The sequence below is a fragment of the Serinus canaria genome, chromosome Z, assembly GCF_022539315.1.
Source record: "Serinus canaria isolate serCan28SL12 chromosome Z, serCan2020, whole genome shotgun sequence".
NCBI lineage: Eukaryota > Metazoa > Chordata > Aves > Passeriformes > Fringillidae > Serinus > Serinus canaria.
In genome coordinates, this window is record NC_066343.1 from 29,386,023 (window position 1) to 29,409,700 (window position 23,678).

A 23,678-nucleotide genomic window follows, 5' to 3' on the forward strand; every position below is an offset into this window, starting at 1 on the left:
CTTTTAGGGACAGGTCCGGAGGCGGGGGTTACCGCGGAGCGAGGGAGGGCAGAGCGGTGGGCAGCGGGCCGGCGGCGGCGGCGCTGTCCGTGGTGCTGCCGGCGCCGCCCGCCCCCAGCGCCCCGCCCCGGCCCGCCCGGCGCCGCCGGGAGGCGGGCACTAAATCCCTACCCTGGCGGCGCAGAGCTTGCTCGCCCCCATAGGCCTTTGTATGGCTTGTAACTTTTTTAAGGGAAAAAAAAAAAAAGGGAAAAAAAAAAAAAAAGAAGAAGAAGAAAAAGGAGATTTAGGCGGTGGGGTGAAGACGTCGCAGGCACGATTCGTGTCTCAGTGAAGGCTGTCGGCACCGCTGAGCCCGCTGTCTTTACAAGTGTCCCTGCCAACTAAAAAAGCAGAGACAGGAACTCGCAAGTCACCCAGGGGAAGAGAAGGAGGGGCGGCCACCTCCGCCATCTGCGCCTCGGGTGCCGATGGATGTCCCGAGAGGGCGAGGAGGCAGCGCCGGGGGGACGGGGCCTTGCGGACACTGGGGCCGCGGTCCCGGGTCTCGTTAAAGTTTTTTGCTACTTTTGCTCCTCCCCTGCCCTCGCTCCCCTCGCGGCGATCAGGCACTGGTTTAGACGCTGCTGCTCTCAGGAGAATAAAATAATAGACGAACTTAAAAGATGAGAGAGGGCCCGTCCCGCGGCCCGCCCGGGAGCCCGGCCCTCTCTGTCGTCGAAGAGTTGCGCAGTCGCTCCGCCCCTTCAGGGTGAGGCCAGCGGTGACACCGCGATGGGGCGGGCGGCACTCGCTGGTGGACGAAACGGGAGCCGGGTGCCTTCGCCTCATCCTCGCAGATGGAGGCGGCCTCGGCGACAGCACCGCGGGGGAACCTCTGGGCTGGGGCCGCCGCCGGGGGCGGGGCCGGGCGTTCCCATGGGCAAGGCGCTCGTTCCCATGGGGACGCCGCCAGCCCCGGGCAGCGCTGGGCGGCCGAGTGGCGGCTGCGGCGCCTTGCGGAGCGCGGGCCGGGACGTGACGCGGCGGGCCGGGACGTGGCGTGGTGGCGGATGAGCTGACCAGCGCAGCTGCCCGCGGGGACCCGCAGCGCCTCAGGGAGATGCTGGACGGAGCGCCCGACCCCAACGCCGCCAGCTCCTACGGCAAGACACCCACCCAGGTAGGCAGGAGGACTGTTGGCAACTGGGTGAGGGCAGCGGCCCTCCATGCCCTGCCCGAGGGGGGCGGCGGCGGCCCCAGGGCAGCAGCGGGCCCCCCGGTGTCCCGGAAGCGGCCGCCCCCCGTCGCTGAGCTCGGCCACTTTCGAGGTGGCGCGGCACAGCAGTTTTCCTCGCCTCTCTGGGAACGAGAAAGTCTTCTCCGGTGACGGCCGCAACAGGGAGGTTTTAGTCTTAGCAACCCTCTACTTTATTTGAACCATCTGAGACAGAATGACTCAAATCCGAGAATTTTAATGCTTATCTCGCAATAAACGTGCAATAAAATGTAACAAGCCACGTTTGTAGAAATAATCTCCCTTTCGTTATACCTCGTCTTCTGCTTTATATGACTGTATGTTTTGTCTCGTCTCCCGTGAAAAAAAAAAAAAAAAAAGAAGAAGATATTCGGTGGCTCTCACGAACAGAAATACCCGGTCGCCACAGCCTTGCCCAGGTGACGCTGCAGGTAGACAACCAGCAATCCCTGTGGGGCTCAATCTGCCCACATTTTACACTCCCCTGAACGTGTGGGTAGACGTAGCGCCCGGAGATGTAGTAGAGGTTACCTTTATAAAGTCTGAGTTCGTTTTAGAGGTAGTTTTAGACAGCTTTTTCTTAAAATTTCAAAATAAAACGAAACTGGAATAATCTGAGAAGCTATATTTAAGTTTTGCTGCCAGTGCTTGCGAAACACTCTCCGACTCAAAATGTCGGTGGAGCATTTCACTCGAAATAGGTATTGTTGCCGTCCTTCAGGGCTTTTTCTTTTTTGTTTTTGGGGTTATTTTTCCCCCAGTCTTCGCGGCAGGGGCTTATCCCCTGTGGTGAACGCACTGCTGGGTGCGCTAGGGGAAGCCCGACTAAGGAAACAGCGAGGCCGATGGAGAGGGCTGCTGGGCATGTTGGTACTGCCCTGGACAGCGGGTGAGACAAAAGGTTCATTCCCTCCTGACGGTGAGGGAAGACACGGTGGGTTCCCTGAATTACGCCTCTCCCCTTGCCAAGGACAAGTGTCACGGATGCGAGCGGAACCGGCACGGTTCCGCGGGGACGATGCAAAGCGACTATGGGAGCGCTCCGGGAGAAGGGCGAGCCCCTTCCCCCGGTTCGTCTGCTCCGAGCCTACCGACTTCCCACTCCTGTCGCGGAGCAGCCCCAGTGTGCATCCACACCCCCCGACCCCGACCGGCGCCCCCCACCTGTTCTCTCCTGTCCCCTAGCTTGGGTAAAGGAGAGTTTTCCAACACGGCACAACTCCCCCGAAGGGTACATGTTCTCCACCGTTCGTGACACGTCTAGAGCCGATCTCTATTCCCCGCCGGCGGATTTTCTTCTCCTTTCCATTGTGGATCTCCGTTCCTTCCGGGCCGATCCAGAAAGCCTGAGCTCTGCGGCGGGCGCTGACGCTGTCTCTCCTCGCAGGTGATGATGCTGGGCAGCCCGCGGGTGGCCGAGCTGCTGCTGCGGCGCGGAGCGGACCCCAGCCGCCCCGACCCGCGCACCGGCTGCCTCCCGGCTTTCTGGAGACGCTGGCTACGCTGCACGGGCCGGGGCGCGCCTCGACCTCCCCGACGGCCGCGGCCGCCTGTCCTTGGACGTGGCGGCGGGGGGTCCGCACGGGGCGGTACCTGCGTGATCCTCCACCCTGTGCCTAGCCTCTCCCCGGGCCTTCCCCTCCCCAAACTCTTGCCCGCGCCCAACTCGGGGGACACCAAGTGGAGCAGTACTCATGCCATGTTGTGAATAACCCCGGATCGCGTTTCCCTGCTGGATGCACGAAGGACAGTATTCTTTGCTCGTGACTGTATATTATCCTTCACTGGAAATACTATGGCCCTCCGCAGGCCCCTTTTTTCACACAAGAGTCCAAACACTGAAGAGAAATATGAAATATGAAGTAGGAAGTATGAAATATAAAGTGAGAAAATACTAAATGTGAAAATATTAAATAGCAGATATTGAATATTAAATATGGAGGGAAACCCCCACACAGAGATATGGTACTTATAAACCCTTCCTCTGTTTTGATGGGGCTGCCTCTCGACTTTGTGCTCCCCGGTGGCTCCCCACTCACGCTTGCTAGCCCCCCATCTGAAGAAGATGGGAGAGGTTTCAGGGTCTCCCTGTCCTGACAGTTTGATTTTGGTTAAAGCGATCTGAAGGGGTGCTGAAGCCAACCTGCCTTTCTCTGGCAAATGCTTCCTGGTATGATTGCAGCTTTGGTAAATACCTTATTAAAAGCACGTAGGATGCTGTGCATGTCTGTACACGTACTCACAGCTACACATTTGTAGCTTTCCTTGCGTAGGCTGCAGCTATAGGAGCTGGAAAGCATAAATAAAGATCGTATCGAAAGTCTGAAACGATCTTCAGTTGAAGTATCCTTGTTTTAACAATTTGCAAATGGCCTCTTCTGAGTTATAGCACTTCTAAAAAATCACGTGATTGTGAAACCAAGGCAGCTATAAACGAAAAATTAAAAATCATTCATCTGAACTCAACTCCAGTGCTCCCCAGGTTCTCGGAGGTGACATATTTGGTGAAGAAACAAGGAAACATTTGAAACAGCTCTGCTGCTGGCGGGGGAACGCGGAGGGGGTCTATCTGTTAATTACATGACAGCCGATACATGTTTCGCTGGCTGTTTCGGCGCGGCAGAGTTGGATAGAGCACCCCAGGAAAAAGATACAGCGGCAGCCCAGGCTCTGCCGAGGCGAAAGGAGGAGGCGGGGAGACCCGATCTCATGGCAGCGAGTCCCCAGGCCCCCAGAGAGGCGTGCTTGAGATAGCGTACAGAGAAGCACCGAGCCGGGCGGTGAGGCAGGGACGGCGCTCCCAGCCGGTGCGAGACAAGCGGTAGACCCTGCCTCCCTCCCTGGAACCCAGGTGGGGTTGTGCTCACACGTCCTGCTCCTTATGGGCTGAGAAAGGCAAGGCAGGCGAAGCAGTGACAGAGTTCAGGTCTCGTACACCAGCGCTAATCCTGGGCGCTTTGCAGAGCTACCAGTAGAAAAGGTGCGAAAGATATATCTCAGTTTTGCATTCCTACTGCATATCCAACCCCTAGGTATCTTTTATACAAACATGAAAAATAATGTATATTTTGTATTTTGTGTGTTTTTTTAAAATGTAATTTCATACAATGCCTGCTTTATAATTGCTTCGTATCTGTTGTCATGCTATAAAATGTTTAGTTATGTCATTCATGTATATAATGCATCTATGTAATATCTATATAAAATATACACGATACACATATAGAACACACATATAAAATGTTATGATTATGCGTCAACGTGATATATTTGATTATTAATTTTTTTTGTACGTAATATGCTTAGTTGTTTAATTATGCTTCTTGGTTTAATTATAACGAAATTATATATATATAAAACACGTGCAAAACATTTATGTTATCTTTAGTCTATATTCACACGTTTTCATTATAAGAATGCTTAAAACATATCTTTTATAAATATCTATAAATAGAAAACACGTAACATTATAATAACAACATACGAGATTATAAGACCTTTTTAATTTGCACTGCACTCTGCCTTAGATCATGGCATAGCTGAACCAAGGACAACACTGGGGATGTAGCAGTTAAGTGCCTGCATCCCATGCTTGTGGGAACCAGAATGGAGCTGCGACTAATTGTGGAGATGGGGGAAAGCTAGAGCCTGACCACATTCCTTATATAAAAGTAAAGTTCTACTAAACTGCACTTCCGTCCTCAATTGGACCAGTATTCTTGTTTTAAATCATCATTTTCCCCAAGAACCAGATTCTACTTCATTTTTTTAGTATTTCCATTAAGGCTTATGAAACTACAGCAACAAAAATAGTAATATTATATTTCTACAGTTATTGTCTATAAAAATGGCTGGGAAACGACACAATTTGCTAGGCTGACTGCACCAAATAAGCAGAGTATGCCCTCAAAACTCAGCAAGGTTAAATACCTAATTGTTATAAATCTGCCTCACGGAGTAGGTCTGGATCCCCTTGCCAGGACAGACCCATGGTGGGGACTACTCACTCCATGGAAGGATGGGGATCACCGGCGAGGTCCCACTTGGCTGCGGGAGCTTCCACAGGCACATTTTCTTCTGGAAGCAGCAGCGGCTCCAGGGCTTGGAGTCCTCCTTGAAAAGAAGAATAGTAACAATTTACAACTAACAGCAGCAGTACACTTTATCAAGAAAGCTCTTAAAGCATTGTGTTTAAAGTGACAGATTACTCGCAATTTTTATTTTTAATATTGCCGCTGTAACCGGGTATATGTGTGAGCACGTGTGCATCCTTCTGCAGCAGGGTTTGCACCCTGTGCACGACGAGCCCCGGATCGGCCATGCATTCAGCGTTGATGGGTGATCGGTTTCTATTGTCAAAGCTGTTGGTCCATCCTCTCACCGCTGCTCCGGCACCATAGCCAGGTAGGCATTCAGTTCTCTGAATTTTGCCTTGCAGGTGGGGAAGCAATAGTCATCGCAGAGGAGAAGAGGAGGAAAAAATGATGGGGGAAAAAAAAAAAGCTTATCTCGAAAGGTACTTTCATTTCGAAATGGCCGATTTTGCTCATCCAGTTTCTCAGGCTTGAAATCGGACTTGAAAATACGATTACAGGCTTTACTTATCAACATTGTTGTTAGGGTTACTCTAGGGTTACTCTGTGCCGAGGCAGGAGAAACCTTCTGTTGACATTTCGACTTCTTGCACATCCGAGAGAAGGAGGCGTTTGTTGTGGGAAGGTGTTGCACACGCTTATGTTCATTATCCCTCCCAGGCACTGCCACTCTGCGTCCCCACCCGGCGCCTTTCCCTCCGCTTCCCCAAGTCCCGGAGCTGCCCCGATCCCTCTCCCAGCCGCCTCTTGCCGTGACCATTCGAGCCGGGCCCCGCCGCGCCCGGGGAGGGGGAAGATGCGCCAGCAGAAATGTCGCTCTCCCTGCCCATCGCTCTTCTCACGCCTCGCACGGAGGTACCCCGCACCCGGGAGGGGGGCAGCGCAGGCAAAAGGATTCTTGGGGTGGGAGTGGGACGGGGAGGTAGCAGTAACCCCCTCCACCGCCCAGGGCGGCAGAGCTGACTCAGTATCAGCTGTCGCGGGTCTCGGCTGCTCACCGGTGCTTCCTGGAACCGGGTGGGCAGGGGAGCGCCAGCAGGTGGACTGGGGCTTCTGAGCGACCCTCCGCTGTTCCACCCAGCCCCGTTCCAAAACCTCGCCCTTCAAAAGGAAAGGGAAGAGGTCCGACACCTCGGAGCACCGGCGCGGAGGAGGCCCGGAGCTGGGCGGGAACCGTTCATTACCCGTTTGTTTCGGTGACCGGCGCAGGGAAATAGAGATCCTCTTTTCTTTTCTCTCCCCCCTCCCGGCTCCCCCCCTCCCCCGCTTCGCTACGCAACGCTCCCGCGTCGCGTTCAAATGGCCATGTGACGAGGAAATAGCTACTCGCCCAGGCCAACACTGGCCCGCGCTTTCAAAGCGGCCGCGATCCGCTAGCCGGCTCTCACGAGGGCCAGCGCGGCGCTCCGAGCCGCCGCAGGCCTCCTTTCCCGTCGGGGTTTTCCTGAGTGCGGTCCGGGAGCAACTGAAAAGCAAGAAAAAATCCCAAACCGAGCGGGAGGCGGTGTGTTTGGAGGGACAGAACGGGGGGAGGGCAAGGAGATGTCGTCAAGGCTTTATTTGAAAGCCTCGGAGCGCCCTGCGATTGGCCGGTCCCCACGCCTGTCTGGTGGCGGTGCTCTTCCCCGGCGATCTTCCCCCTCCCCATCCCCCGCTACCGATCTTCCTTCGCCCGCTTTTCGCCATCATCGTGGGAGGAGTTTAGAGCGGGGTGTAGAGGGGGGAGCGGGGGGGGGGTGAAGTGAAATGGAGAGTAGAAATTAGTTAAACGGAAAAGGAAAAAAAAATGAACAGAAAAAAGAGAGAAATAAAATCTTCTCCAATGAATGGAGGCTGAGAGGGCCGATTCACCGGTGGGGCCCCGCTGGGGAGGTATTTGTAGCGTGACGCGCCCGCGGCTTCCCCGCACCCATGACCCCACGGATAAGGTGCACCATCCACTTTCGCCGCGCCCGCAGCCTGCCCCGGGCCTGGGCGCTGGGCTGGCGCATCCTCCGCCGCGTTTTTGGGGCGCTGGGGCGGCGCTGGCAGCGGCGCCTTGCCCTGCAGCTGGTCCTGCGGCGGAGGCGCCGCGGGAGCCCCCGGCCCAGGTAGGACACCGGGAGCGGGGGCTGCGCGGGCGGCCCGACGGGGCAGCGGGAGCGGGAGGCGGCGGCCCAGCGCCGGTGGCAGCGCCGAGGGGACCCTCCGCGCCACATGCTCAGATGGCACCGGGAAACACGTTAGGAGGCGAGGTGCTTCTGTGCGGGTGGTTTGTTTTGTTTTGTTTTGTTTTGTTTTGTTTTGTTTTAATTTTTTTTTATTTTTTTAACGCAGTAGAAAATGTCTGGTTGAAAAGTTACTCTAGCTTATTTCCGCCTTACGTCCCACTTTTTGAGACGTTTTCTGCACGGTTTATTACGAAAATATAAACCCACCACCCCTTCCCATCCTTTTCAGACAGTTTCTTGCAAACAAGGAACATAGCTATTGCTCTGAAGAGAGAAAATGGCCACTGTTTTCAGACCGTGTATTACTTTCCATCCTTGTAAGCGACAGTGAAATACAGTGGCGTACTTTTCCTTCTCTTGCTGTTACAAAAATATGGGAAATAAGGGTCAGAGCCGCCGAGCAGCATCAGAAAGAGTAATTAAAATACACTCGTATGAAGGACCTTAAGAGACATCCGAGGCTCAGGCAGGTTTAGAGAATTTTTCCTTATTGCAGAGTGCAAAATCGGATTGTTATGGCATTGATTATCACACATAAAAACCAACAAAAATAATTAGTCATACAGTGAAACTAAAGAGAATATTAATTTTGCTGCAGATATGAGGATTGTTCTGCAAAATCCTCATAAAAAGTTATTAGAGCATTCCACAACCTTTAATACACAGCACAGCCTGGAAAGAAATGAGGTGGAAGAGAACTAGAAATATATGCCTCAAAAATACTTCAAAAATAGACACCATTTATTTTATACATGTATAAATAGATGTTTTAAATTTTTCACCTTTTAAGCTATAGGGTGGAGATAAAGTGTGGAGTGGAGATAAAGTAATTCAGAGTTTCCCAGCTCCACTCTCTGTTTAGATTGCTTCCAATGCTATTTGAATTAAAGTGTGGGACCGTACACACAGATACACACACATGACTTATGCATATATTTATAAATATATAAATTAGAAAATACAGACAGTTTTCCTTCTTGCCTTCAAATTGCCTCATTTTTTGCATTTGTAGTAGGCCTAATTTCTTCATTCTACATTAAATGGGGGGAAAAGAAGCTATAAACTCTGTCCGACCTGAAAAGCTTAAATCTCAAAGGCAAGCATAAGTATGAGAGTGCTAATCACCTCGAAGTAAAATCTCTGTACCAAGGACAAAAGCCCCCCTGGATCCGAAAGTGTGGCTATTATTTTCTCACTCTATTTCCACACTTTCCATAAATAATTATAATTTTTTTATTCCCTTCCCCTGAACTTTTAATCAATGAGAATAAGTTTGTCTAAAATGCCAGTTAGCCCTAACTGCAAATCACATTTTGAAGATCCTGGGATGGAGAGAGACACATGTGTGTGTTAAATTTAATTTTAAAAAATGAAACCACAAAATGAAACCAAAAAACCCTACAAAAATACAGTATCTATGGATAGTTTTGTAACTATAAGGTAACACATAATGGAGTTGTGGCTGCCCCATCTCTAGAAGTGTCTGAGACCAGGCTGGGTGAGGCAAGGGGGAGGGGTGGGATTGGAAATACTATCTCTGAAGTCCTTTTTCACCCTAAATATTCTCTGATTGTAAGATATAAACGGTGAAGTATTTATTCATTATTATCACAGTTTCTCTGAGTTATGTTTGAGCTTTTGTGTGTGGTTTGGTTCTGGCTTTGTTGAGGATAATTTTTTGATCATTTTTAGGTTCAATACAAACCCCCATGGCACAGCTTCTGAACCACTAAAATTAAGGTGATAGATTTTCCTAGTTTTAACCAATATGTGTCATCAGAATAAATATCTTTACAAATATTCTGACACTTTAAACTGAAGAGAAGTATGATAATGTTAAATTATTTCTGTAAACGGGTATTGCTTCATTTTTAGTGTAACTTGGAACAACTGTTTTCCCCACTTCCCTTAGATATAAAACAGGTTTCTTCCATGCAACCTCTTCATTGCACCTCCTACCCCTTCCACTCTTGAGTTCTTTTTAACTATTTACAAGCTAGGAAATCCCAATATTATGTTCTTTATAATTTATCTCTTTACAGTATTTAATTAACCCCTGAACCTATTATCCAAATACTTGTTAGATGAAATGTAAATATTTTGGGTTTTGTTGTTGTTGTTGCTGAAAGGGTGATACTTGCTAAGCCTTAAACAGGGCATAAAATGGCTTAAGATGGCTGCTTGTATAACTGAAAGTTACCTCTTCCGTCCTTTATGCACTTATCAAAACATCTCAGAACAATTTGGAGGATTGATGCACTGTAGTATTAAAATGGGTCTGTTTTCAGTGCCAAAGACCTGTGCAGTTGAATAACGATTCTAAAATAAAATAAGAGCAGAAATGTAAGATAGGGACACTGCTTAACATGATTCTTTATACATTTTTTTTTTACTCCTTCTCTTTCTTTGCTTTTTTTTATTCTTAACATTGACGGTTTTTTACTTTTATACTGCAAAGATATTATTAATGAAAATGTCTTTGCAGTAAGGTTTGCTGGGGGCAAAAGGTGGATTCCCCTCCCTCCCCCCAAGATACAAGTGCAGTACAAGGTTCTTTTTCAAAACACACTATCATAGGCTGCATTGTTATTACCCTAACTTCAGATATTACTCTGTATTGTTATGTTTTGATTAATTTGAGGTCCTTTGTTTGTACTAGAATTGTATAATTTAAGATTTGTTTTTAGAGGGGAAGAAATCACATTATTTCAATCATGTAATTTAAAATGTTGTGAGTTAAAAACGTTCTAGTAGTTTGATATGTGATTTGGAGGACATAATAATGGGACAGTATTCGTTGTTTTACACTTATAGCTTTTAACATAATATAGTGGAGATGGAGATACAGACAGGCCCTCTGACTAGAGGTGATTGGAAAAGACCTTTAAGGTCATTGAGTACCACCTATTTTTATGCTTATATACTTAGAAAAAGATATGTATTCCTATATTTATATATACAGATGCATGAAATCCACTATCAATACTACTGTACAGAAAACAAGGCTAGGCATTGATGCCTGCAACCCTGCCATGCATCACTACTGATTTGGAATTTTAAGACACCTGACAGACATAACCAACGAGGTTTTCTCCTTGGATTTACCTCTATGTGGCTATCATTAATGTCAGAGAGCATAAGAAGAACTGGAAGATAATTTACCTTTTGGGTGGGGGATCATCTTCCTTTCTCAGACTTTACTGACTTCTAAAAATCCCCTCTTTAAAACACCATTTATTAATTTTTTATTTTTTAAAAAATTATTTATTTATTTTAAACTGCCTATCTGTCCCAAGGGCTGTTTTGCACCGTGCGTTGTAGAAAAAAAACAATGTGGCGGGAGTTCCCTACCAGTCCCTGGCAAGCAAGGCTCTTGCCTCAAATTTTGGACCCTGATCTTGCAATGCCACTTGCCCCAGAGACTTCGCAAGGGAAGCTCCAAAAGCCACTGAACAAAGATATGTTAGTGAACCTCTGACTTGTCTATTCAGGGATATATCTGTGTTTATTTCTCCTCATCCGAGGATGTCTCTGCTTTCGGCTAACAGCAAATAGACCTAAAATCACCGTTTCTCTTCTAGCTATGCAGAGATCTTCGGGGGTTGTATCTGCACAACAGATACTTCTGCAGCGTCGCACCGGTCTCCTGCAAATAAAAAAAAAGGGAGATTAGGGAACTGACATGGCGGGGGAGGGGGGGGGGAAAGGGTTGGGGGGAGTGAAAAAAAAGACAAACAAAAAAAAGGGAAAAGAAAACCGTCCTTATTCCCCCTGCCTTCTTCGTAAGAGGCAGGAACTTCAAGGTAGCGGAATAGAGCTTCACGGAGCGGGCCGTGGCTGCCGACCACCCGCTCCCACTCGACGGCCGCGGGAGGGGTCGCTTGGGGGGGGGGGGTGTGTGGTACAGGCATGTGTCTGGCCCTGCAGCGGGGGGACGCTGGGCAGAAAGCCAAGGCGAGGAACCAGATGTTTGGATTTTGAGGATTTTTCATAACTGCAAGGCGAGATTCTTCTGCCTAGCCTCCGGCTGCGCGGCTGGAGCTGCACCTTACCCTGGTGAGCTCTCGCCGCGGTTTTCCTGTTCCAGGTAGGCTCTGGCAGGCTGAAGCCATCCTCTTCTATCCGCTGCCATTAGGCTGGTCTCAGACTTGCTGCGGGCACGGCTCTCTTCCTCATCCGGTCCGCCAGCTCTTGGCAGGCACAGGACGAAGGGATGGACCCCTCAACCCACCGCTCGGATGGGCTCGGGCAGGGCAGGACCCCTTTCCGAGACAGAAACCAGAGGCATCACTCGCACAAAGAGTCTTTGGAAGTTCAGGTCCCCCGTCCCTTCGTCGTGTCTTCGACCCGCCTGCGTTAGGGATTCTCGTGGCGCGTCCCACCTGCCTCGCCCGGGGCAGCTGCCGTGGAAGCTGTTTGCCCGTGGGTCTGCGCACCGCTCCCCGCCCCTATATGGGGAGAGGTTGGGGGCGCAAGGCCGCCGCCCCCATCCCCTCTCCCGGTGAGAGAAAAACCCCTCGGGAACCGCCCCTGCTTGAGGTGGGGATGAAACCGGGCTGCCCTCCGTGGTGCCGTGCTTGAGGAGCAGGCTGCCGCCATCCCGCCGTCCTTCGCCCCCCTGCCGGTGCCCCTCGCCTCGAGCGGGTGCTCGCATTTTTCCTCTGCCGCAGGGAGCCGGGGGAGCGCGAGAGCGGACGCGGCAGCCTCCGCTGGAGGAGGAGCCGGAGCGGGGAGGGGACGGGAGGGGCAGGAGGTGGGAGTAGGTGCCAGGGGCTGCCGCTGCCCCCAGGAATAGAGAAGCTGAGTGACAGCGACGAGCTGGGTAGAAGCGACGGGCGAGATCGCAGCCAGGGGAGAGGGAAAGCCAGCGGCGGCCGTGAGGCTCAGGTCGGTGGGAGGAAATGGAGGGGTCCCCCCGGAGCGACGGCGACCGCCTGTGCAGCGCCGCCGCCCGCGGGGACCACGAAGAGCTGAGGAGGCTGCTGCAAGCAGGCGTGGATCCCAACGGGACCAACCGCTTTGGGAGAACCCCGCTCCAGGTACCGAGTACGCTGGGTGCGGGGGAGCGGGGGGGGGGGGAGGGGGGGTGTGGCAGGGGGAAGCTGTGCTCTGCCACGCCGGCGGGGAAGGATGGGCATTTCTTATTGTTATGATCGGAACCGTGCTCCAGCCGCAGCTGTCTGAATAAAAATGTGACCTTTACTTTTTACTAAGTCCAGTAAAAAGTTCTGTAAGCACAAGATGGAGACTTGGGAGTGGGGGGAACCGCTGGCAGAAAACGAATTTTGCTCGGAGATATTATAAAGGAGAAGTTAGAGTGCAAAATCCACTTCCAGATAACCTATCCAGATAGGTTTGGGGAATGATCTGCACTTCGAGCAAATTTCTTGATTTTTTAAATATAGCCCGAACAGGTTTTTTTTTCCCGAAGGAAATCGAAGTGAGGTCCCTTTCTAGTATATTCACGAGAAAAGAACCTATTTTTTTCTTTTAGTAGTAGTAATTTTAGCATTCTCTATCCATCAATAGTGGCAATATTTATTGATAGTCGTTAGAAGTATCAGTATGTAGAGTTGCTTTCCAGGCAATTTGAGAGTTAAAAATGTGTTATATTAATCAACATACTTAAGTAGACACTTTAAAAATGTTCATTGAACGATTAATATTCTTTGATTTAAATTAGAGTTGTGTATTTCGTGAAGATTTTTCTAGTTGTTATTTGAAGAGATATATTTGATGAATCATCAAACAGCTATTTTGGTCCTTACACTTTAAATGAAAAATGAAATATTTCTGCATTATCGAGAAAGTTATTCGTTTTACTTCTGTTTTATGTTCAAATTGCGGATTAAAAGAATCTGCTAGTCTGAAATAGGGAATCTTTCCTTTCCCTATTTCAGACTAAGTTCTTTTTCTCTTGTCGGCAACTTGCAAAATGGCTGACACTTGAATATGCGGACCCTCTTTTTCTTTCTGGAAACGATTAATAAAGGGAATTTAGATATTATGACATTCATAAGTGTTTTCACAAATGTATTATAAATAAGCCCAATTATTTGAAGAGGACAAACCCAAGTTAAGACCTAGAAATTGATAGAAAAACTTATTGTCTTAAGATATTTTTCAAAGTATCAAGTCTCTATTTATGGCAGGTAAAATTCCACTGAAAATTACCAGAACAATAAGGGAAGTAAAACCCCAGGTACAAATTTATTTTGGTTTTTGGTTGATTGGGGGTTTTTGTGGGTTTTGTTCAGTTGTGTATGATCAAATATTGCCAAAAGTTTCTGCAAAAGTTTCTACTGGGAGAAAGCAGACTGTCATGAGGAATTTGCCATTTAGACACTATCATTTGGAATTTTCCATCAGTTAAGTTTTGTGCATTGCTTGTGAGAACTCAGCAGCCGCTCTCACACCTCTGAGAAGAAGACAGAGATGAGAGAGAAATAAAAAGAAAAAAAAAAAGAAAAAACATCTTGGACTGAAACGCAGGAAGGGAAAATTTTAAATATCCACACCGAATGCCGAAAGGAGGCACACCCAGCTGCATTTTCCCATTGCTCTGCTGACCGATGATAAATCAATAATGCATTCTAAGTGACAGCAACCTTAATGCAAGATCCCTCAGGTCCTTTGCTGCCACAAAATACATGGTGTGTATATACAGCATACAAATATTTACAAACTCTTAATGTGTATAAATATATTTATTATATTTTTAATATATGTGTATGTCCAAATATATTTATAATATAGATACATACACTATTTATTATATAATTACATAAACGGTGTTTGTATTGTGTGTATATATCTGTACACACAGAGAGCTGGTCTGTATCTGGATATAAACGTGTGTGTATATATATGTGTTTATACACGCACCACAGGTACCATTTATACCATGATGTATGTAAATTATACAAATTATATAAATGTGAAGCAGAACACACACATGTGTTGTACCTAGTCTGGAAACCAGTAGCTAATATTTTTAATTTATCATCTAATCATAGACTATCTCGAGGTAGGAAGGAATCCGTACGGATAATCTCAAACGGTTTTCACAATGCATGCAGGTCACGACTACAAGGAGCTGACACAGCAGAATTACCTCCCAAAGGAGAAGCCGGTCCACCCGCTGCCAGCTCCGGCTGCCCCCCGGGCTCTCGGCGTAGACTGCGCCCGGCGGTGCTCGGGGCGGGCGGGCGCTGACGCTGTCTCTCCCCGCAGGTGATGATGCTGGGCAGACCGCGGGTGGCCGAGCTGCTGCTGCGGCACGGAGCGGACCCCAACCACCCCGACCCGCGCACCGGCTGCTTCCCGGTGCACGACGCGGCCCGCGCCGGCTTTCTGGAGACGCTGGCGACGCTGCACCGGGCCGGGGCGCGCCTCGACCTCCCCGACGGCCGCGGCCGCCTGCCCCTCGACGTGGCGGCGGGGGGCCCGCACGGAGCGGTGGGGCGGTACCTGCGCGACCCTCCGCCCCTTCCGGGAGCCGCGGGGGCCGCCGAGAAGGCTGCGCGCTGAGCCCCCCCACGGCCGTCCCGCCGAGTCCTTGTCCCCGTATCCCCCGCAGCCCACCTCCCCCGGGAGTATCCCTGCCGCCGGGTCATCAGCGAGCCATCGCGGATGGCGGGGCTCCCGATGTCCGTCTGCTACTGGGGAGAGTGCTCCTTTGTCCTGTCATCTCCAGGGCTCCTCCTGAGCCGCTCCGGCTCCTGCTTCCTCGGGAAGACACGAGATTTTCTCTGTTTCCTGAGAAAAAGAAGAAAAAAAATCCAAAACACAATCAAGACTAGCGTTCCTGTTTATCCCTCTCACACTCTTCGGCGGGGAGAACACAAGGTCCTTTTGTGCTCTAGTGGGGGAAAAAAACCATAAATATTCACCTTTTCCTCTCTCTCTCTTTTTTTTTTTTTTTTTTTTTTTTTTTTACAATAAAGCTGGTTAGAGAAGTGAGAACGCTGTTTCCCTTACTGGTTTGCTCACTGCCCTGCAAAGCTTTGTATTTCAGTTATTCCTTGAGATTCTTTTATGTTGTCGCACTCCAAAATAGTAAACACTTTAGCCATATCCTTTATAAATTTAATTAATCCCCAGAGCTTCTCCCCTCACCAACCCACTCAACATACAGTTTTAACATCAAGGTGTAACAGTGATTGAATGGTAAAAATTTTAATGCTGATGAGCATTACAGTTTGGGAACGACAAACATTTTGTGTAGCTGTATTTATGGAAAATCGTGGGAGAAAACAATCGGGAATCAATTAGTTACTGCATAGTATTTTGCATTTGGAAACCCCATTCTCTCAGAAGATATAGACAACAAGCTTCTTATTTTTAAGACAGCTTTCTGGGTCTCTAAACCAGATATTTGGAAATAACAACAAATGACCGAGTTTGGTTATAAATCTGGATTTTTGTACACTTTTTGGTTTCTGTTTTCTGTTTTTCCTGTGTAATTTCTATAATCTACCCGATGTTCATACCCCTTATGTGTGATTAAACACCTGCAATTATTCAGTAATAAAAGACGAAAAAGATTGGCTTAAAAATAATTCACTCCTCGTGTTTGAGTATTTAATGGCTCTGCATGCAGCACTACTAATTTGAGTGGTGTTCAACTTTGTTCGTTGCTTTCAATTTTTGTGTGTGTGTCTGCATAAATAAATATGGATATACACAGCACAATCACGCAGGTCAGATACCAGGACTTTTTGTAGATATACATTATTTAAGCATATACATGCACAGAGCTTAAAATAGCCAAATTGTTTATTTCTTACCTCTTTGGGGGACAAATGGAGAGCGAGCCCCATCACAGAGGATGTTTGGCGTCTGGGAGCAAACTCCTCTGGGGCAGGGTGGGTGGGGCAAGTCGGACCCAATAATGCTGGTGCCTCCCTTTCCAGCTCAGAATAGCCTGTAATTCTGAGAAGGAGCTTTTCGTTTTCTCTTCCGACCCTCCAGGCGGGCCAGTTCACTGGAGCCCAGTTCAGCCTCTCGAGCTGGGGCTCTGTTTGGCAGAGCTCGGCTGGCGCGGCAGAAGCGCATCCGTTCACACATCATCCATGCCAGTCTCTGGACTCGCTGTCCCGGTCCCTGCCGCCGGCCCTCCGGCTTGCAGGCTGCCCATCCCGTGGGAAGGAGGGCCAGATCTCCCGAAGTCCCCTCCGAAACATGGCAGGGGGAGTGGCATTCACACCGGGAAGCCCACGGGGTTTTCGCCAGCCTCTCCCCACTCGGGAAAGCCGTGCCAAAAGAGTGTAACCTTCCCAGAGGCTTTGGCCTCAGAGCTGCCAAAGCCCAAAATTTCCTTGAGAAGTTGCCTGAAGAGGATGGAAAGTTCAAGGCATTGAACACCTCTGAAATCACCATTATGTATGGAAATGTCAGCATCTGAATAACCTGACAATATATTTTTCAATTGTGGTGACCTCTGTGAAACTTTAATAAAATATCTTCAGGTGTAATGGCACTTAGAAAAACAGAGTTTGCTATTACACACTACAAAAAATTACTCTTTTAGAACATGACTCCCAAGCTTTAAAACGGGCAACATTCCCTCCAAATTCACCCAGTTTATTGTGTCTAAGAGTACACAGGCTTTAAATCCCGTGTTCAAAGTCTTTAAAAGCTTCGAGGAAAAAAGGTAAAATAAAAACTATTTTAGAAAAGGAAGTCATCATCCCACTTAGCCTGGAACAAAGGTGTGGAAATGACATTAACTTCATTGCCTACTTACACAGAAAATAAGCTTCATGTACTTTAAATCTCAGGAAGAAAATAGAAATGCTCAGAGCCCTTACAGAAGAAAGTGAGCATTTGAAGATGGAGAAGGCAAGCCAAAGTACCAAGTGCTGGAGAGGGAACCTCTCAAGACATTTGTCTCATTTAAGTGCCCTGGTGGGGCAATCACTCCCAGGGAAGAGATGACACACCTAGTCATTCTATTTTTATTATTTTTATGTCAGATTTCAACCAATCCTTAACCGACACTCACTGAAGTAATTAAACATTTCTTCATTGTGTTGTTTTTTTTTTTTTCCCTCAAACTCACAGGGAAAAAAAAGCAGAAGTAGTTTAAAAGTTCAAAATACAGTATGAACAGAAGACAGAACAATATTTTTCTTTGCGGAAATGTCCCCAGAGGACCAATATATCCACACTCTTGCCTCTTACTACCTGTTTGTAAGCATCTTTATGCTTTTGGTAGAAACACTTGCAAACAAAGTATTTCTGTGCTGGAAAAAGTCTAAGAAGGCGTAGTGAAAGAAGAGGTGGTCTTTAGGAGTTGTAAACTAAGAATCTTGTAACTAAAGGCGTCAGGCTGCCTCCCAGAAAGGTACACCGACGACTGCCACTGGATCTGGCATTTCTCTTGTTATTGAGTGTAAGCTCAGGATTGAGAATGGGCTGTGAGAAGCCCTGTTTACACCTACAACTTCAGGCAAATAATAGGGTTTAGCTAGACCATCAGCAGAGGTCATTGTATTAGACATACCCTACTTCCTACAATTGAACTAGGGAGCTTTTGCTGCCATTGACGTAACAAAAAAACCAAACCAAACCAAACCAACAAACAAAAATCCCAACCCAAGAACAACAAAAAGAGCAAAACCAAACCAACCAATCACCACAAACGAAAAACCTTACTAGCCGGAGGAAACCTGCAACCCTGCCTGCTAACCCTGCCTGCGCGAACTGCCGTACAAACTACCGTGCCACGCCCGTTTGTCCGCTCCGGATAGCCGCTTCCCTACAGCCCTCCTTTAATCATTCCGCCGCTAGCCGGAGGAAAAAAACCCGCCCTGAGCCTGGGTGGCTAACAAGAACCAGTCACTCCTTTTAGGAAGCAGCCTGATTTCTAAATAGACAGAAGCATTCTTACTTGAGGAGTTGAGTGGCAATCTAGAATATGAGAGTTTGACCTTCCAGGTGGGGAAAGTGCCAGCATCAGCACCTTTTTCTCACCAGGGTGCTGGTTGTTGACTAGTAAGAAAACAGGGTATCCAGAGCAGGGGAGAAAAGACACAGGTCCAGCTCGAGAAAGAGGTGCCTGGGGAAAGCAGAGACAAAGCCTGTGCCTGAAAGGATGCACCAGGGACATATAACCCTATCCCACTCCATGTCAGCCTGGGCCAATGGTTTTGATCGGCTTCTTAACACTCATCCTTGCAGAAATCCAATGCATGTGGATGATGAGCAGTGGCACTTAAAATCAGACAGCAGACCCTGCTTGGTGGCATGGGTGAGAGGGCATTCCTTGCCTATACAGAACAAGCACTTGAACATTGCTGGCTTTATAGTTTTTTTGTTTGTTTGTTTGTTTGTTTGTGGTTTTTCTACATTTCTTTTCTCTTTAGATGGTGAGCAGTCTAAGGGCCAGAGAAGAAAATTAAAGCCAACCCAAGGTACCAGTAACACCACGGAGTGCAGAATTTGTACTAAACTGATCCAAGGAGAGAGAGTATTTCACTGTCCTCACATGCAATTAAGGGGAAAGAAACTCCTACCACCACCATCCTCCTACTAGCTTATCTTGCTGGTTTACCTTGAGGCAGATGCAGAAGAATGATTTTAATGTTTTACTATGTTATGAAAACACAAAAAAATGTATTTCAGAACTTCTTATACAGTTGATAAAAGCCCATACAAAAGTTGTTCTCTATAAAGCACTAGCTATTAAGATTCTAAGGTCAAATTAAAAGACTTCAGATGAAATGTCTGCCTTCTTGTGATAGAGGAACCACATTGTAGGAAACCAAACAATGGGACAGCATATGTTTCACTTACAACAGGCACTATTCTTAGTTCCAGCTGGGTCTAATCTATGACACCCTGATGTTCAGACTGAAAACATATTTTCAAGCATGCTTAATCACACAGGCCTTAGCACCACAAATTGCCTGAGCCAAGTCATAGCAAAGCTGGTGGAGAAATTGACAATAAAATAAAATAAAAATAAATAACAGCAAATTTCTGCAAAAGTGTGATCAAATGTTAACTTCAATTCTTTTACACTGTCCTGCTTCAGCCAACACTGTAATGACAGTGGGGAGAAGAAGCTGTTGTTAAAACAGTTGAGCAAGAATTTCCATCTTAGAAGGCTGATCCTGCCCAGCACCTCCTGAATAATTTCTCCTCTTACTGATACTCAGCTGGTTTCAACAGACAAAATACTCTCTTGCTGGTTCATTCTGGGAATACCAACTGCTCTCAGATCTGTTTTGAATACTAATACAAAAACTCAACTCTGATGTCATATGCCACCTATGCAAATTCTCCAAATGCTTTGGATATTAGCATGAAAGAGTTTTAAGTCTTGGATAAGTGAAAATGAGATATGAGTGGGCAATCTCATGTTAGCAAGATAGATCAATGTTAGGCCACAAAGAATGCTTTACAGAAAACAAAAAAAAGGAGAAAATGAGTAAATCTAATGGCTTGCCTCCTGGTCTAGTTTGTGCCATATTTGAACCCACAGCATTGTAGTGCCATCAGTACATTATACTGCCAATATGCACACTGGAGGATTCTCTGAGCAAAATAAAGGGAGATCTTATCCAAGATAAAAGGACTTCAAAAGCCATGGATAGCTGGGCTAAGCAAAATACAACATCCAAACAATTAATGAAGAGTGGGGTAGGAGATAACAGCAGGACAATACACACTCAGAGAGCAAGTGCTCATGATACAAGTAAATGTGGGCTTGGAATATAGACAGGGAGATGAATCCTACTGAGTCCAAACAGAGAAGTATCTTCACTCAAAGCAGAAGGAGTTCTGTTGCCTGGGACACCTGTGCCAAGATGAAGCCGAACTCCTAAAGTTAGAACATCACTGAAGAAACAGTTGGACAAAAGCTCCTGTGAGTGGGTATATGTCTTCTCTCGCACATCATTTGCGTGTTGAACTTACCCTGCTGTGACATTTCTGCCTGTGGTCTGTGTAGATCTGAATGTTTAATAAAGTGCCGATCTTTGCCTTTGGATGCCAACTGAAAATCCAGTAAGAAATCAGTTGGCTATTTACTGTGTTTCCTGGTCCTTGCCTAATACTGGCATGCCTTTTGCTTTGTGTATCTGTGCTATTTGCAAGCACTCAGGTCCACTCAGTCTCCCCTCTGTGTAAGTGGGAAAGAAAATTAGGCTTTGAGCATTTATTTCTAACATACCCACTGCTTCCCAGCTGCATTTCTCTATGACCCCAAAGCATATCCTGCAGAGAAGCATGTGAGATTGATCTGTTCTTCAGCAGTTCCTGCAAGGTCTAGGTGTGCTCTCTTCAACCCAAAGTCAAGACAGCATTCAGGCCATACAAATGAGTAAGTTTAGGACAATTCTGATGCAGAACGAGAAGGAGACCTGGAAAACTTACAGTAAAGTTCCACTAGCTAATACGTTATTTAGCTTTCCATGGTTCTAATCCATGTAATTTATGCACAGAGAAGCTACTTTATTTGCTTCAGTGCTCACTATTTATGTACCTGTCTTGAAGTGAATGAATTTAGATGAGGTTTTAAAGAGGTCTGTGAAACATACACATAGAAACGAGACAGGTTTCCTGCCGAGAGCTTTGTTAATTTTTCTAGGAGACAGCATTTGGTGTAAGACATGCTAGTGTAAAACCAGAAGTGTCTTCCTAAACAACCCAAAACCATGAAGTCTCTGTAAGATGCGCAATAGCAGTCAAGCTTGGAGGCCACACCATGGAAGCTGAGATGTTTGAAAACTAGGCAACAGCCACAGTTTACCACCCTATATCCTGATAAGCTATTTACCAGACCAAGATGCAATTTTCTAAGAGCCTCAAAATGGTACTTGCTAACACTGATTCTGATGTTATGATCTAGGAACAACATCAATACTCTGCACCAGAAGGCAGTAGTCCAAATCCTTCACAGCAAAGGGACAGAAAAACAGGGACCAAAAAAAAAAAAAGTCATGGAGGTACACTCAAACTGAAGTGTGGCAACTTTTATCAGTGAAGCCCTCTGCCCATCACTGTCTCATTCTTGTGAAACCAGACACATTCTGAGCCCAAGAAAGGGCTGTGATTCTTTGTTAGAATGTTTACCTGCTTTTAGTAATGCAATACATACAATTTGTATCTTTGTCCTATTACACCTGCAGATCTGCCTACAATAAACACATTTCTTAAAACTGTTTGGAAAGACAATTAAAATCACTTATATTTGGTCCTATCTTTACATAATTAAATACTACCCTATGCTTTTCTTGCCAGTTGCCATTTCTGTCTGTAGTCCTATGGATAGGACTGCAACACATTTCAGACTATAAAATGTACACTGAACTTTGCAAAAAACACACCACACACTACCGGAGTTTCACAGACTTTATATACAAATTCTGCATGAGATACCGTTAGGTACTACGCTTATGTTGACATAGCAAGTAAATATGATGGAAAGGTCCCTTCCAGCCCAAACCGTCAATGACATACAGCCCGATCCTCCCACCACGGGCAGGGACACCTTCCACTAGTCTTAGCTGAACTCTGTCTATCTGATTCTGAATACTTTTAAAGACATCTACAACTTCTCTGAGCAACTTCATTCTCTCAGCAGCCCTGTCATAAAAACCATTTTTACATCCAATCTAAAAGTACCCACTTAAAACTGCTGCCCTTTGTCCTGTCACTACAGGCTGCGGTGAAATGTCTCCCTCTACCTCATAAGCCCCCTTCTATGTTCTGAAAGGCCACTCTAAAGTCTCCCTAGAGCCTTTTCCTCTCCAGTCTGAAAAACCCCAACTCTCCCAGCCTGTCCTCTTCAGAGAAGTGCTTCATCCATCTCATCATCTCTGTGGTGCTCTGCTGGACTTGCTCCAACACATCTTTCTTACAAAGTACCCCAAAACTGGATGCAATACTACAGGTAGGGTCTCATGGGAGCAGAGGGGTAAAACCACCTCCCTCAATCTGCTTTTGATGCAGCCCAGGATGCAGCTGAACTTCTGAGGTGTGAGTGCACACTGTTAGCCCATGTTCAATTTTTCATCCACTAGCACACCAAAGCCCATCTCCACTAGGCTGATCTCAACCATGATCACCTCAACTCAAATGTAGCACCTTCTGCTTGGCCTTGTTGAACTTGGGCCCCACACCTTGAGCTGTCAAGGTCCCTTAGGATGATATTCCTTCCCTCACTCACCACTCATCTTGGTGCTTTTGCCTTCCACAAACTCAATCCCACTATCTTACTTAGTTCATGAAAATACTACATAGTACTGGTCCCAGACTTTTGAGGAAAACCATCTGTTCCTGGTTTCCACTTGGACACTGAGCTATTGATTCTAATTCTTTGGGTTCAACCATTCTTATCTATGTTCTCACCAAGCCTCACATATGAACAATTATGTGTCAGAAATGCATAACAGAACCCACTATGGACCTGCTATGTGCCACTCTCCTAAGTACCCAGTATATAAGCAAAAAGAATTAGCATAACAATTACCATTATATGGCACTACCAAATGCAAAAAGATAAATCCAAGGGGATTAAAATGGACACCCAGAAAAATCTTTCTCTTAGAATACTCAGATATTAATTTCCTGGCTCTAATCCATTTCACCAAAAGTGCCAATGGAAGAAAGATAAAAATGGAAACCATTCTTAAGGCCAGATATATGATTTGGCTTAGTGGAAAGCAATGAAAGGTATGTTCAAGCTCTGGCTCCTGCAATCCGAATTTTTTAAAAACCGCCACAAATATAGAAAATTGGTTAAGCTATTTTCCCCAGTACCTGAAAAGCACCTCTACTGGTTTTGCTAGAAAGAATACAACCAGATCTAAAGGCTTTCACAACAGGAGACTGGGTGTCCAACAGAAAAAGACTAGGAAGCTAAAATGCTTGTGCACCTGCTTTCTTCTGTTTTCTTTTGAATTAGTTTTTTTTTACAGTACTATGAGGATCCTTAACGTTCATGTTTGATTTTTTTCCTTGCACTCTGAACTACTTGTGCCTCAGCAATCCCTGCTGTTCCGGGATTTAGAAGCTAAAGTTCTGAGCAGCACAGTAATTTCTAAAAAGCGTCCTTCTGAAAGTGTTGTTTACAAGGTATCATCACCAACCTGTTTCATGAATGGCAAAAATCACTGTGATATGTAA

The 23,678-nt window shown here is 46.8% G+C and overlaps 1 protein-coding gene across 3 annotated transcripts; it reads left to right on the forward strand.

The window, feature by feature from the left end:
• The first annotated feature begins 5,668 nt into the window (after nt 1-5,668).
• On the forward strand, nt 5,669-16,102 carry LOC115485128 (cyclin-dependent kinase 4 inhibitor B-like). Of its 3 annotated transcripts, none has more exons than XM_030237441.2 (2): nt 5,669-6,186; nt 14,775-16,102. In XM_030237441.2, exons 1-2 carry the CDS (start codon nt 6,142-6,144, stop codon nt 15,069-15,071), a joined length of 342 nt encoding a protein of 113 aa, XP_030093301.2. In that variant the 5' UTR covers nt 5,669-6,141; the 3' UTR covers nt 15,072-16,102. The 3 variants fall into 3 exon arrangements, with proteins under 3 accessions (XP_030093301.2, XP_050843353.1, XP_050843354.1); XM_050987396.1 differs by lacking the exon at nt 5,669-6,186 and adding an exon at nt 7,049-7,421; XM_050987397.1 differs by lacking the exon at nt 5,669-6,186 and adding an exon at nt 11,272-12,580.
• The last annotated feature ends 7,576 nt before the right edge of the window (nt 16,103-23,678 follow it).